Consider the following 17015-nt stretch of genomic DNA (forward strand, 5'->3'; position numbering starts at 1 on the left):
TACCACTTGTAACAGCCCGAATTGTCCGGACCACCTTACAGAGGATTAAGCACAGCGAAAGAGACTCTAGTCGAGATAACTCGGACTATTACCATCACACTCACCGAACTACATCGGAGAGTGTGGAACTCAATTCTGAATTCTATTCAAATTAAATTAACTATTACAACAACTCCCTGATTCTTAGACTTTATCCTCATTAATTTCTACGAAAAATCAAATGGAGGTTCCTTTGAAAATAGGACAACTTTAGAGCGAAAAATAATTTAATCCTGTTTATAATATCATAAAATATTTGCAACTCCAAAAACAAAACAGTCGCAACGCTTTCGCGAAGCAACAACCAATGGAGAATCAGGAGCACTATCGACTCTTTAATTTAGAAATAGAATATAAATAACTAATACAAAGTCGAGGGTCCTCTCTACAATACAACACAAGTAGTATTCCAATAGGTAGCGGCTTTAACTTGCAAAAGATTAACTCACGGCTTCAACCTGCAACATTTAGGATACTGCCACCCACCAAGTGACAAGCCACAGAAATGATAAAACAACATACCCACATCATCAAAGCTGGGTACTAACCCATAAACAAGATTAACACATGCTTTGGTGGCTTTTACTTGAAAACGACTCTCAACGATCAACCTGGCCAAAACAATCACATGTCATAACAGTGTATAACATTTGTCATGTGGGACACATACATGATAATCACATCTATTATAATAGTGCTTAGCATTAGTCTTATCAAACACATATAGGTAATACCTTTATTCAATTATTCTTCTTATAATATACCATTTTTCACATAACAACGAATGTAGTAAGAGGATTCCCAAACATTCATAATAGAGACATTTCATATACTTCTTCTGTTTTTTTTAACATGTTACACTTTCCTTAAACGGAATGGTGCAAAATTCATGTTACACTTTTTTTCTTTCCCAAATTGGTAAGTTTTAACCTATTAAATTACCAACTTACCCTTACTTATAACAATTAACATAAATTAAACCTACTAAATTTAACCTAATTTAACCTAAAGTAACAATTAACAATTAACCACCACCCCTCATCCACCCACCCTAGCAGCCCAACGCCATACCCACCACCGCAGCAGCCCCCTTCCCCACCACCGCACCCCACTCAACCCGCCGAAACACCACCCCATCTGCCGAAAACCCCACCCCACCCAGCCGCCGAAAACCCCACTCCACCTGCCGAAAACCCCACCCCAGCCGGCGAAAATCCCACCCACCCGCCGAAAACCCCACCCCACCCGCTGAAAATCCCACCTACCCCTCGAAAATCCTACCCCACACGCCGAAAACCCCACCCTAGCCTCAAAAACACCACCTCACCCACCAAAAACCCCACCCACCCTTGAAAAACCCCACCCCACCTGCCGAAAACCCATCCCATCGAAAACCTAGTCGCGCGACTGCAACGGAAAAAGAAGGGGAGGGGGTTGCACGTTCAGCAGGGGAATGGGAGGGGGAGGTTGGGGGTGGTTGATTTGGTCGTTTTGGTGGTGTTGGTGGTCGATTGGTGGTGTTAATTGGTTGTGGTGGTCGCAGTGGTCGCTCACTGGCGGTGGTGGCTCACTGGTGTTCCCCGCTGGAAAACCCCACCTCACCCGCCAAAAACCCCACCCGTCGAAAACCTAGTCGCGCGACTGCAACATAAAGAGAAGGGGAGGGGGTTGTGCGTTCAACAAGGGAATGGGAGGGGGAGGATGTCGGTGGTTGATTTGGTGGTGTCGATGGTCAATTTGGTGGTGTCGGTGGTCGATTGGTGGTGTTAATTGGTTGTGGTGGTTGTGGCTGGAAAACCCCACCTCACCCGCCAAAAACCCCACCCGTCGAAAACCTAGTCGCGCGACTGCAACAGAAAGAGAAGAGGAGGGGGTTGTGCGTTCAACAGGGGAACGGGAGGGGGAGGATGTCGGTGGTTGATTTGGTGGTGTCGATGATCAATTTGGTGGTGTCGGTGGTCGATTGGTGGTGTTAATTGGTTGTGGTGGTTGTGGTGGTCGCTCACTGGTGGTGGTGGCTCACCAGTGTTACCCGCTAGTGGTGGTGGCTCACTAGTGTTCTCTACTTCCTTTAATCCCTACCCTTCCTTTTACTTAATCCCCAACAAAATTTTTGCCTAGGTAACCACAATTTTCAAAAGTGTAACATGTAAAAAAAATGAAGGAAGATCATTATTTAATTAACCTTTCAACAACACAATTTCTTATAAACGATATGAGTTTGCCAACTCTGATAAAAACAATATACTTTATCTCCTTTAGTTAATTTCTTAGCGGAAACCCACACTTATGCTTTCAAATACGATATCAATCATTCCTTATACTTTTACAAGTATTTCCTTATCAGGAATTAAATAGCATGACAACATTCCATGACACGATTCCTTATCAGGAATCCAATATCAAAGTATGATTCCTTATCAAGAATCCAATATCATAACAATTTACCATGATATGATTCTATTAGTCTAGTATAAACACTAGATCAACTACAAGAGGGGGGAAGTGAATTGTAGTTGAGGAGATTTTCGACCTTTTTGCGGATAATATAATTTGAAAGCTAATGAAGAGAAAAGACAATAAGGAAGAACACACGAAGATCCTTTTAACAAGGTTCTCTTCCTCAATTCTTTAGGAGAAACCTTGCTCTTTTATTTATAAAAGTTATTACAACTTATTATAAATTAATCCCCACTCAGTTCCTCTAGGAACCAGTTCCCAGTCACCTTGTTCCCCCTGAACACGTGACTATCCTCACTTGACTTCACTAGAAATCTTCTCTTTCTCTTTCTCACTCTTGATTACAAGAATTTTTTCTCTAAATCTCACTCACCCAACACTCGAACGTATTACAAGAATAATAGCTTTGAAGAGTAATAAAACTGAAATAAACTTCCTTACAAAATAAGACAATAAATCTGGGAAGTGTTAGTTTATTCTGGTTCTTTGTTGAGCTATATATAGAAGACCACATCAGCTCCTAATTTTTCTCCACTAAACAGACATGGGTGTTAGAAGTGACCCATGATCAACCGTTGATGTAGCCATTTTATCCATGATCTTCTCCCACTAACTCCACATTCAAATCCACGTACAATCAACCAATACTTCCATATTCAGCGTGAAGTTTGTTGTTGAGGCTGAATATTTGGGAGTTAGTTAGATCTCCAGGATTCTAGGAGCTGGTTGGTCAGTCAGTTTCAGACTCGTGGATTCTAGGAGCTGACTGGTCAGTCAGTTTCTAGTCTCCCTAGAACTTAGGAACTACAACCTGATTTGTGTTTCCTTCATTATAGCCCGGTTTGTTATTGCATGTCTTCAACAGTTTAATTCTTTCAACCTGTAGAATAATAACAAGCGCATACTCCAACAAATATCATGGAAATTATTTTTATTCAAAATAATAATCCATGTTATTAGGTTAATTCAAAGCAAATTATAACACATAACATTTCGAGCATATGTACTAATTTATTTAAATAACTTGACTAGGTTAAACTCATAACCATTTCTCCACAAGTTATAATTAAATAAATTATTCTCAAGATAATATGAACTTATGTAAAAATAAATTCTAAGTTACACAATTAATTTCCTAGACTCAATAACATTATTTGTCATCATTAAAACCGTGAATACAACAATATTCCCCCTTTTTGATGATGGCAAATAATTGGCAAAAAAAAGTAAGAAAAGAAAAACAAAGAAATAAGAAATTATGTGAGAACTCTCAGACACTCAAAAACTATTTAAAACACTAAGACACTCTAAAACTTTTAAAACTCTAAGACAAATTCAAAACTCTAAGACACTAAACTGTTACTAGGGATAGAGACTAAGATCATCAAGAAAAGAAGTAGAGACTAAGGAAAGTTTCAGAAATTTTTTGAAGTGCCAATACATCTTCCCCCTTTTGTCATCATCAAAACTATGTAGTGAAACCTGTAGCATTAGGAGAGTCAACAATCTTAAAATTAAGGTAAGTAGCTCTAACATACTATCTCAGAATATTAGCCATCCACACATTCCAAGAGTAATAAGTACAGGAACAAGCATAACAAAGCAGTAGCATGTTAGGAGTAGAGTTCAAAAAGCAAAAGAGAAGATGATTTAAGTAGAGAAAAGAGGGACGCATATATAGATTGTTAAGAAAATTATTGTGATTTCCACAAGAAAAAGACAAAATAAAGTAAGATGCAGTTGTTCGATAAATATACAAGCCCAAAATCAAAATATATAAAGTCTTAAATAGAAGGGACTGGGATCAAGGAAGTTCATGAATGGGAAAGGAGGCGGCTCCCTTGTTCATAGCTTGAAGAAGTTGATCATGCTTAACATCTTGATGTGCAATTCGAGCCTCCAAAGCTTCCACCCTTGTTCCCAATAGAGCAATTGAGGCTTGAATCTCCTTTAGTAACCCATGAAGACCGACAGTAGATAGGAGGGGAAAATCCACAGTTTGAGTAGTTGTGCCTGGAGGAACTTGATCCTCATCCAAATCAATCATGATGCCACTGTTTGGGTTCCTCTTGAGTTCAATCAGTCTCTAACTATTCCGGACAGATTGCTTGACTCCATATCCTACTTCCTCTTCTCTTTTCCTCTTGATAGCAGGTGCAGTCTCCTTCTCCACCTTAACCTCTTCAACTTCAAAGCCCAACACACCCCCATGAACTATCAAGCTTAGGTGGGAGAGGGTGTCTTTAGTGAGGTAATTCTCCGGTTCTAGGGCAAAAGAGGGTTTGGAGGGTTATTTGATCTTGCACTTCTTCAAGATTATGGAAATAAAATTTCCATAACCAATGCGAATTTTGTGGGTGATGCAATAATTGAGGTGAGTTATGATTAGGGCAGGGAGATTTATGTGAATGTTGTTGGCTAGGCAGTACATGAGGGAGAGGTGAAGTAGATTGGCTTGGGTTCTTTTTGAGGTGCGAGGAACAAGGAACTGCCAAACTAGTTGAAAAAGAAATTTGTGAAAAGGGTTTAGGTCCTTTTGGTCCATAGACAGATCAGAGGGATGGCCACCAAAAAATTTCAAAATTTTCTCATTTTTGGCCCTAGCCACATCTAATTTAGCCTTACTCTTCACATATTCCTTGTATGTAGCAGCAGGTACATGGAACCACTCACTCAGTTTTTGTTCATCAAACTGAACCAGATTGCCCCAACGACACTGATACACAAACCTTTGTTATTGACAAATTTTGAATAAAATTCGGTCATCACGTTTTCATACAACCCCTCATCAACACATAAAATATCCGACCACTTTTGAAATTTAACAATGTCAAGAAATTCTATCCACTTAACTTTCTTGCACCAAACCAAATCCACACAAAAACTAATTAAAAATTTTGAGGATTTCGACTTTTCACCTCTTTTGTGGGAATCTTAATTTCCCTTTTCTACTTCTTCTTCATCGTCAATGTCATCTTCCAAGTGCTTGGAAGAAAGTTCCAATTCCAGTGATTTTTCCTTGCATGCAGAGAATTCTTGACTAGAAACCTCTGTTTCATTTTCGCTCTCATCATATTCCACAAGACGAGTTTTCTCCTGTGGAAGAGGAATACTTTCGGTGCTTAAACGCTTTGGAGCCATCGAGATTAGGGTTTTGAGGAGAGAGAGAGAGTAGATGAGAAGTTTCGGATATGATGGGATGTTGAGAGTGAATAGTAGCGCGAGTAATGATGGGATAGAGGGAAGGGTTATGAAGGGGGCTTTTATGCGTGAGAGTTCATTTATTGTGGTGCTTTCCCTTTTTCTTATACATTTAAATTTTCAAATGGGCATGCATTTAAAATTTTCGAACCAATGTAACGTATGAAATATGAATAAGAAAATGGAAATTCGGAAACATAAAGAGAGAAGAAAAATAGAAGAAAATAAAAATTTTGAGGAAAAATAAAAGAAAAAGAATGAAGAATAATTGAACTCATGCTTATGATACCATCTAACTAAGTTGTACAAGTACTGTATTATTTTCTCAAAGTACTAGTGAGGATACTAAGGGGAATATTATGAGACTAATGTGAGTCCTCAACCTTAACTAAGGTGTATGAATAAAATTCATGAAAATAGCAGGACACACTTAGTAATGAATATTACTTAGGGATATAAATATAAAGGCATTTTCATATTATTCTGATCATCCCTAGTTCCAAGCATATCTTTTCAAATCTATCTCTAGAAAGAGGCTTGGTTAAGATATCTGCAATTTGGTTCTGAGTAGGACAAAACTCTACTTTTACAAGACCTTTTTCAACATAGTCCTTCAAGAAATGATGTGTTATATGAATATGCTTGACCCTAGAATGATGTAATGGATCCTTGGGAATACATATTGCACTAGTGTTATCACAGAAAATAGGAACACACTTATATTTAATGCCGAAGTCGCGTACTTGTTGTTTGATCCACAATACCTGGGAACAACAAGCAACTGCTGCTACATACTCGGCCTCATCTATTGAGAGTGCAACGATGTTTTGTTTCTTTGAACTCCAAGAAACTAAGCTTGTTCCTAGGAACTGAGCAATTCCAGAAGTGCTTTTGCAATTTACCAAGTCCCCAGCATAGTCAGCATCAGAGAGCTAACTAGATCAAACGTGTCACTTCGAGGATAGAACAAACAAAGGTCATCACTTCCTTTCAAATATCTAAGAATTCTTTTGATTGCTGTCAAATGATATTCTTTTTGGATTTGACTGGAATCTAGCACACAAACCAACACTAAACGAAATGTCAAGTATACTAGCCGTTAGATAAAGTGAAGATTTAATCATACCACTGTATTTTTTTTAGATCTACAACTTTACCACTTTGATCCTCATCCAACCTTATTCCTGTTCCTATAGGAGTATGGTTGGTCTTTGCTTGTTCAAGTCCATACTTCTTCAATAGTTCCTTCACATATTTTTGCTGATGGATCATTGTTCCTCTATTAGTTTTCTTGATTTGCAAACCAAGAAAGAAGTTCAACTCTCCCATCATGCTCATCTCAAATTCACTACTCATTAGATCAGCAAATTCCTTGGAAAGAGATTCGTTAGTAGCACCAAAGATTATATCATCTACATAAATTTATACTACTAGAATGTTTGTTCCTTTAGATTGAAGGAACAGGGTCCTATAAACTTTACCTCTTATAAATTCATGAGAAAGTAAGAATTTTGAAAGTCTTTCATACCAAGATCTAGGAGCTTGTTTCAGCCTATAAAGAGTTTTATCTAGCTTATAGACTTGGTTTGGAAGATCAAGGTTTTCAAATCTGGGAGGTTGTTCCACATAGACGTATTCCATTAAATATCCATTTAAGGAAGCACATTTAACATCTATTTGGTACAACCTAAACCCCATAAATGCAGCAACTGCAATCAAAATTCTAATAGCTTCTATTGTAGCAACAGGAGCAAAGGTTTCATCAAAATCAATGCCTTCTTGTTGATTATACCCTTTAGCCACAAGTCTGGCTTTGTTCCTTATGACTATTCCATGCTCATATAGCTTGTTCCTGAAGACCCATTTCAACCCAATTACCTTTTGGTTCTTAGGCTTGGTCTCAAGATGTCATACCTTGTTCCTCTAGAACTCATTCAGTTCCTCTTGCATGGCATTCATCCAATCAAACTCTAGTAGGGCTTCATTATGATCTCGAGGTTCTGTCATGGATAGAAAAGCTTGGAATGCACAGAGTTTTTGAGCTGGGAGCTTGTCCGAGTTCCCTTCTCAATATCACTTATGATCAACTCCAGTGGATGGGAGTTTAGGTGCTTCCGAGGTTTTGGTTCAAACCTTCTTGTTTCTGTTCCTTCTACTTGAGGTTCTTCTGTTGATTCATTCTCTAGATGCAATTCTTCTTCTCTGCTTCTCTATCAGGAGTTCCTTCATCTGCCTGTTCCCCTTGAGGATTAGGATCAGGAACATTCATCTCTTCTTCACGAATATGCTTTATGTTGGTACCTAAAGGAGTTAGTTCCTCATCAAAGTTGGTTGACTCTTCAGATCAAGTCAGTCCAATCTCAAAATCATTATCACAACATGGTTCCTCCAAAGAGTTAGTTTCATCAAAGATAATGTGAACATTTTCCTCAACACACATTGTTCTTTTATTATACACTCTATAGGCTTTAGAATTTATAGCATATCCAATAAAGACTACCTCATCACTTCTAGCATCAAATTTCCCTAAGTTATCTTTACCATTGTTATGCACAAAATATCTACATCCAAAGACTCGAAAATAAGAGATAATGGGTTGTCTTCCTTTCAGAAGCTCATAGGGGGTTTTCAAGATAATAGGTCTCAGCATGACCCTATTAATGATATAGCAAGTTTTGTTGACTGCCTCTGCCCAAAAGTTCTTTGGAAGATTGTTGGCTATTAGCATTGTTCTAGCCATGTCCTTCAGAGTATGATTTTTCCTTTCTACCACGCTTGTAACACCCCGTCTTTCTACTACTAAGATACTAAATAATATCTAATCAAGATTTACTAAAAAGACGTTAGCAGAAATAACGTCAGGACGGTTATGCTACTCTAAAACAATAATTAAAGATAACCTCAAACCAAAGTTTCATAGCTTCCAAAAGAAATATCTGAAAACTTTATGATTCTAATAAAAAGGAACATCCCAAATCATAACATAACATCATCCAAAACTACGAGACATGCAAGTCTCCCATTAATACTCAAATAAAATTAAATGTCTTTGAGACCTAGCATAACATAGGACTCTCTATTGTCTCCATAGAACTCATCTACCAAAAAGACTACTAGAAGCTTCCTCTCACTACCAACCCACACTCTGCTAGCCCAAGCAGTCATAACGCTAGCAGTCATTTCTATCTGCAAGGATATATTAAATAATTCCACAGTCAGTAGGGAGTAACTAGCAGTTCTCCTAGAACAAAAGGAATCAAAGCATGATTTAGACATAGATTAAAAAACACACGATCATGATAACAATAACATGCATCCACAACCATAAATCTCACAAGTGATACAAGTGATAGTCAACATCAAGTAAACACGATATAGTGAGTAAATCAACTCTAGAATACTTAAATAACAATAAAACAAAAGTACAACAAGTTATTCAGTCAAAAACTGAACGCCAGTGAATCGCAATTCACTTCCTAAGGTTTGTCAGATCGCAATCTCCAGGTCAGTTTATGGGCTTACGTTCCCCACTACATGTGTCTAAGAATGGCCAAACTCCCGATGCAGGGTAGAACACACAGAACTCCCTGATCTCTCGGACGACAACGATTAACCCAAGTTTACCCCTAGTTCGCAAACCAGGTGGTTGACATGTTCTTCACCGGGGACTATATCTATCCCACCGGATGTTCTTATCTCAAAATAAATAAAATCCAAAAGTATCCACCAACGCAAAACCTTTCTTCAAAAAGAAGAGAGATTGGATGCCACCCGACCTTATACCCATGATTCATAAATATAAAAACAATTCTTCAAAATTCCTCAAAATAGTAACTTACAAACTTATAACAAATGTCTCCAACAATAAATACTTTGAACATCACTAAGCATCAACAATGATAATAACTAATTTTTACAGCACTAACAGTTCAATAAGAAATGCATCATATCAAATAAGATCACCAATTAACTCCAGGGCTTATTAGATAAATGAAACGTACACGACTAATCATTTTTTTCATAAACCAAATGTAAACATAATGATACTCAATAATACTCACAATAACCTACTAAACACCAGCTTCCAAGAACATAAAAGGTCATAAATTATTTCTGATTAACAAACCCTTAAATAATTAAAAAGAATATCCTCAAACTCACAACAAAAACACAATAATAATTATTGAACGAATAAGTACGATTAGTAAAATAACACAAAAATTATCATAGGACCATTATGGCTCTACTGGCATGGTATAAATTTTATTTCTAATTTTCGGACTTTAAAAGTATCTTTAAACGTTAATTAAATATAATAATTAAAAATAAAAATAAATTCCCACAAATCACCAAAAATTCACATAACATGTATAAACTCATGGTAATACATAATATACAAATAAATAAATTTTTAGGCCTCCTGAAATAATTTTCACGATTTATATACTGACAGACACGAAAAGCAAAAACAGTTAAACCAATTAAATAAACCTATAAAAAGTAGGCAAAAATTATTCGAAGGCATGAAATACGTACTACACATATAACATGATTCATGAAAAATGATTTCAGCAATTTTAACATTCATTCAATAATTATTTTGCAAATAAGCCAAAAACGCACAAAATACCAAATAAATACTAAAACTCATGCGAAAAATATTTTTGTGTGTACAATATTCATACAGCATGCATCAAGTATATTCACGTCAAATTTCATCAATAATTTCATTCAAAAAGTATTTTCATTCAAAAAGTATTTTAAACAATTCCGAGCGTAATAATCTAATACTGAATAATACCCTAATCACTATTGTTCTAAGATAACTACTAGTTACCTGGATCGTCGGAGGCGAGCTGAATATCTGGGTAATCCCGTTATAGGTGTGCAACCTTCTCCTTCTTCAATCCCCAAAGCACCACGTACAAGAAAGCGGCAAATAGAACAAGTCACGGACAATTGATGAAGAGTAGAAATGGAAAAATTTGAGATAAGAATGATGAAGATGATGATGTCCAAATTTTTTTGAATATGGCAGCAATGGAGTTCTGATTTTTAATCAGATTTTTGGAGTGTTTAAAGGATTAAAACAAATGGATTCATTAGGAGGAATGATGAGGGGGTTATGGAGGTTACAGTATACAAAGAATCATCCAAATAAATAAAATAAAAATGAAAGAAGAAAAACTTCTCCCTCCACATAGCCGGATGTCCAAGTCCAACCACATCAAAATAATTTTGGCCCAAGTCATAAAAGATCCATGCATCAAAAGTCCGTCACGCGATAAATCGATAATTTCCTACATCGTGCCTAAACTTTGAGAATACTTAATATTGAAAAATAATTCTAATAAATTATATTATAAATATAAATATAAGAGACACATTAGCACGCCATAAAAATCAAATAATAATTCGGCTCCTAAAATTATAAAAATAGAAATCATTAATTTAGAGAAAATATTAGTTTTAGGGAAAATTTTTGCGAAAAAAACTAGGAGCAAAATTATGGGTTGTTCCAACCTCCCCTCCTTAAATAAAGTTTCGTCCTCAAAACTTCGAAAACACGCAAACAAGACAAGCACACGAAGAATACCTGAAACGAATAGTCCCGGGTATTTTAGTCGCATCGGCTCTTCGGTTTCCCAAGTAGCTTCTTCGCACTTTTGACTTCTCAAGAGTACTTTAACCAAGGGAATCACCTTCCTTCTAAGAGCACGGTTCTGACGGTCCAATATTCAAACAGGTCATTCTTCAAAAGTCAAATTCGGGTCGACTGATACCGACTCAACATGGATCACATGCGAAGGATCACTACGATACCTGCACAACTGTGACACATGAAATACATCATGAACCTTCGACAGCTCTGGCGGTAAAGCCAAACGATACGCGACGTCCCCAATCCTTTCAAGAATCTCATAGGGACCTACGTACTTCGGACTCAACTTACCCTTCATAGGAGAAACCTTCATAAGCACCTTATCTCCCACCTCAAAGGAAATAGGTTTCAGACGCAAATCAGCGTACGACTTCTGCCTATCTTGAGCAGCCTTCAACTTCGCTTGAATTACTTTCATCTGCTCAACTGTATCCTGAATTAACTCCGTCCAAAATCAATGAGTCACTGATGTCGCTTCAACAAAGTAGGACTTTGACACTTCCTTCCATAGAGAGCCTTATACGAAGCCATTTGGATACTAGCTTGATAGCTGTTGTTATAAGAGAACTCCATCAGGCTAAGCGACTTGACCGAAAACAGTTGAAATTCCAAGGCACGAGCATGAAGCATATCTTCCAAGGTCTGAATATTTCTCTCAGTCTGACCATCGGTAGCTGCATGAAATGCAGTACTAAGCTTCAACTTCGAACCATAAGCCTCTTGCAAAGCAGTCCGGAAATGGGATAGAAATCGCGAATCACGGTCAGAGACAATGTCTTTGAGAACCCCATGAAGACGAATGATCTCATTAGCATAAGCTTCAGCTAACTCTTCCATAGACCAAGTGTTCTTCATCGCAATGAAACGAGCCACTTTGGTCAACCGATCCACAATTACCCACACAGCATTTAATCCACCAGCAGCTCTAGGCAAACCCATCACGAAATCCATCGAGATCGAGTCGAAATTCCAAGCAGGAATAGGCAAAGGTTGCAACAAACCACCAGGCCTCTGATGCTCAATTTTCACCTTCTGACAGACCAAACACCTACCTACGAACTCGACAATCTCTCTCTTCATACTAGGCCACCAAAAATTAACCTTCAGATCCTTATAAAGCTTATCACCCCCAGGATGAACGGAATAAGGAGTACTATGAGCTTCCTCGAGAATCTTTCTCTTAAGCTCACCATCATTGGGCACACACCAATGCCCCTTAAACCTCAAGTTATCATCAGCACAGATCTTAAAATTCTCAGCACGACCTTGCATCTTTGCTTCACGGATCTTCTCCAGCTTCATATCACCTTTTTGCTTGCTTCTTAACTCATGGAATAACTCAGGCTCAACACTCATGGAAGCCAACAACGCAGACACATAACCCTGAGAAACAACCTCGATATCAAGCTTGCAAAACTCTTCACACAATTCACGAGGCACCACCATAGCAGCGTTTAATGAATGCTTACTCTTGCGACTCAGAGCATTTGCTACTTTGTTCGCCTTACCCTCTTGGCAATCCAGGGTCAGATCATAATCCTTGATCAATTCAAGCCACCTTCTCTGCCTCATGTTAAGATCGCGCTGAGTGAAGATGTACTTAGGCTCTTATGGTCAGTATACACCTTACACGGAACACCATATAGATAGTGTTGCCATATCTTTAGTGCAAACACCACAGCCGCTAACTCCAAATCATGGGTCGGGTAATTCCTCTCATGCACCTTCAGCTGCCTCGAACCACAGGCTATTACCTTCCCTTATTGCATCAAAACACAACCCATACCATTCTTTAATGCATCAATGAACACTTCATACCCAACACCCTTAGATGGCAAAGTAAGAACAGGAGCAGAGGTCAAACTCTTTTTCAACTTCAGAAATGCCCCTTCACAATCCTCAGTCCAGACGAACTTGCAGTTCTTGCGCATCAAGCGAGTCAGAGGTTCAGCTATATTGGAGAAATCTTGAACGAAGCTCCTATAATAGCCAGCCAGACCCAGAAAGCTCCGAACCTCGGTCACATTCTTAGGACTCTCCCACTCGAAAACAACCTTGATCTTAGCGTGATCCATCTTAACTCCTTCCTTGTTGATTACATGCCCTAGAAAAGCAACTTCCTTCAGCCAGAACTCGCACTTAGACAGCTTTGCGAACCACTTTTGCTTTCGCAGAACATCCAACACTAATCTCAAATGCTTCTCATGCTCCTTCTCATCCTTAGAGTAAACGAGAATATCATCGATAAACACGACCACACAAATATCCAAGTACTCGTGGAAAGAGCGATTCATTTGATCCATGAAAATTGCAGGAGCATTTGTACGACCAAATGACATCACTTCAAATTCATAGTGCCCATACCTAGTGCAAAAGCAGTCTTTGAAATATCCTCCTTCTTAACGGGAATTTGATGATATCCGGATCTCAGATCAATCTTGGAAAATACTCCAGCACCTTTTAACTGATCAGACAGATGTTCAATACGAGGCAACGGATATTTATTCTTGATCATTACCTTATTTGGCTCACGGTAATCGATGCACAAATGCATACTCCCGTCTTTCTTCTTGACAACCAGAACAGGAGCACCCTAAGGAGACACACTAGGCCTTATGAAGCCCTTATCTATCAACTCTTATAATTGAGTCTTCAACTCTTGCAATTCAGACGACGCCATTCTATACAAAGCCTTAGATATAGGAGCAGTACCCTGTACTAAATCAATACAAAATTCCATATCTCTTTCAGGAGGAATACCTGGCAATTTTTCAGGAAATACATCAGGATAATCCCGAACTACCGGAATACTCTCGAGCTGATCTTCAGACGACAAATCCCTCACCATGCAAAGGTATACCACATCACCTTTTTGACGCATCTTCCGCATTCTCAGAGCGGACACCCACTTAACACCCTTCATCACTACAACGGCAGTATAAGAAATTCTATTCCCCTTAGAATCTCGAAGCACCACCTTCTGATCACGACACTGAATGCAGGCATGATACTTTGATAACCAGTCTAGTTCGAGGATCACATCAAACTCTAAAATAGGAAACTCCTTAAGATCGGCTGGCAACTCAGACTCCATATTGCTGATAGGCACGCCCTTAAACTCAGAATGACAGGGATAATTCTCACCAGACGAAAGAGATATAAGGGACTTAACAGGAGATCTAGAGGAAAGATTAGCTTTTCGAACGAAGGAACTAGCAACAAAAGATATCGTAGCACCATTATCGAACAGAACAAAAGCAGGGGTATCATTTACAAGAAAAGTACCAGAGATGACATCAGGGTGAACGTCGGCTTCAGCTTGTGTCATCACATAAATCCTGTTCTTCGGAGAAGCAGAAGAATCAACTGCGGTAGCAGGACCAGCAGAATAAGACAGAGCTCTAGTTCTTAGAACATTGGAAAGACCTGTGCCCCACCTCCTTGCAATAGAAACAAACAACAGTCGATCCATCACAGTTTTTTCCCGAGATGAGCAGCTTTACCACGGATTCGGCACTTTCTCGGATCAAAACTCGAACGATAACCAGATCCAGAACCCTATTGATAACCTCCTCGACTAGACGCCTCATACCTCGGCTTCTTAGCCGGGAACTGTACATAGGTATTAGCACTAGTAGAAAAAACATCAAATGCTCCGGTTGAAAACCCATTAAATGCTCCGTATTTAGCGCGTAGCAAACGCCATACGAGCATTTGAGCATTTTACAAATGCTCCGGTTTTCCCCGGAGCATTTTGTAACTCAAATGCTCCGGTTGTTTAAAAAACCGGAGCATTTGACAGTCAAATGCTCCGGTTGTTTAGAAAAAACCGGAGCATTTGTTTGTTAAATGCTTCGGTTTTTTCTTAACAACCGGAGCATTTGATAGTTTTTTTTTCTAAAAAAAATTGTATAGCTCTAGCAGGTACTTACTACAAGTAGCTTTTAGCAGGTACATATTGAACATTCTCCCAAAAGTAAATTCTAAAGCTACAAAGACACATTCTTTTTCTAAAGCCTTTAGAAATCAAAGGTGGGGTAGAAATATAAGTACAGATGGGTGAATTGAATAGCAAGACGAATATTTACAGTCAATTGTTACAACATTCTAATCCCCCAAACATAGCAATATTCTGTTTTTTTTAGGAAGTTAGAATCAAACAGAAACCAGCTTATTAAATTAGTCAAATGCTTGGCTTGTTTTTAAAAACCCGAGCATTTGTGAATTTTTCTTTTTAATTTTCCAAAAAACTTCTCAAATGCTCGGGTTGTTAAAACAACCCAAGCATTTGTAAAGTAGCAAAAGAGGTTTTTTCTACTAGTGGCAGGCTTCTTAGCACCAACAACCTTAGCAGAATCCTCCTCTTTCAAAGAGGCATGAATACTCAGAGCTATCTCATAGGCTCCTTGAAAAGTCGAAGCACCCTAACTCAGAACATGGGTCCTCACCCTAGGATCCATTTTCTTGATGTACATTTTCACACGCTCAACTTCAGTAGGTACAACTGTGGTAGAAAACCTGGACAGCTCGGTGAACTTATCAGTGTGCAACCTCAGAGTACCCTGAGACATAGTTAAGAACTCTTCTTGCTTCTGCTAACGGAGTTCATCAGGATAAAACCTCTCTTTCAGCTTAGTACGAAACTCATCCCATCCAAAACCCGGTGTAACCATGTAGCTTGCACGAATAGTACTCCACCAGTTATCAGCTTCCATCTTCAGATAGTAGGTACCAATAGACACCATTTCAGCAGCAGGGCAACTAGTAGAAGCAAGCAGTTTCTCCATCTCTCTTATCCACCCTTCTAGCACAACAGGATCAAAAGTCCCATCAAAAGTAGACGAACGTTGACGGTCAAATCGATCAAAGACATATTAATTACCCATTAGACGGAGCAGCAGACCGACTAGCCATAGCTATGATAGCATTCTCAAGTGCTTGGCGCCTTTTTCGGACAGCCTCCTTTCTAGCACTAGTCAAACCTCGAGGCGCCATTCTACAAACATAAGTTAAACATTCATTAATTAACACATTATTAGTTGTAAATAACAACTTATCACATCAAAGTAATAAAAATATTTTCCCGTGGTTTCCTACCCAAGTGACCCTCTCACCACTACTTTTCTTGAAGCCTAAGATTCTAATGATCCTAGTTACTTCAGCTACACATTTCCTAGGAGGTTCTTAGTGACTAAGTAAGGGTCTCGGGTAACTTTGCTCTGATACTAACTGTAGCACCCCGTCCTTCTACTACTAAGATACTAAACAATATCTAATCAAGATTTACTAAAAAGACGTTAGCGAAAATAGCGTCAGGACGGTTATGCTACTATAAAACAATAATTAAAGATAACCTCAAACCAAAGTTTCATAGCTTCCAAAAGAAATATCTGAAAACTTTATGATTTTAATAAAAAGGAACATCCCAAATAATAACTTTTATAAATAAAAGAGAAAGGTTTCTTCCTAAAGAATTGAGGAAGAGAACCTTGTTAAAAGGATCTTCTTGTGTTCTTCCTTATTGTCTTTGATCTTCATTAGCTTTCAACTTATATTATCCGCAAAAAGTCGAAAATCTCCTCAAATACAATTCACACCCCCCTCTTGTAGTTAATCTAGTGTTTATACTAGACTAACAATTGGTACCAGAGCC

The 17015-nt window shown here is 38.3% G+C and overlaps 1 protein-coding gene across 1 annotated transcript; it reads right to left on the reverse strand.

The window, feature by feature from the left end:
• Positions 1–13122: 13122 nt before the first annotated feature.
• On the reverse strand, positions 13123–13701 carry LOC109134564 (uncharacterized mitochondrial protein AtMg00860-like). Its single transcript, XM_019248340.1, has one exon. It carries the CDS (start codon positions 13699–13701, stop codon positions 13123–13125), a length of 579 nt encoding a protein of 192 aa, XP_019103885.1.
• Positions 13702–17015: the final 3314 nt, after the last annotated feature.

The sequence above is a fragment of the Beta vulgaris genome, chromosome 3 (assembly GCF_026745355.1).
Source record: "Beta vulgaris subsp. vulgaris cultivar EL10 chromosome 3, EL10.2, whole genome shotgun sequence".
Classification (NCBI taxonomy): Eukaryota; Viridiplantae; Streptophyta; class Magnoliopsida; order Caryophyllales; family Amaranthaceae; genus Beta; species Beta vulgaris.

What these genes read in the sequence shown, in the direction of transcription:
- LOC109134564 (XM_019248340.1), bottom strand. Translation starts at nt 13,701, where the DNA reads ATGTCATTTGGTCGTACAAATGCTCCTGCAATTTTCATGGATCAAATG.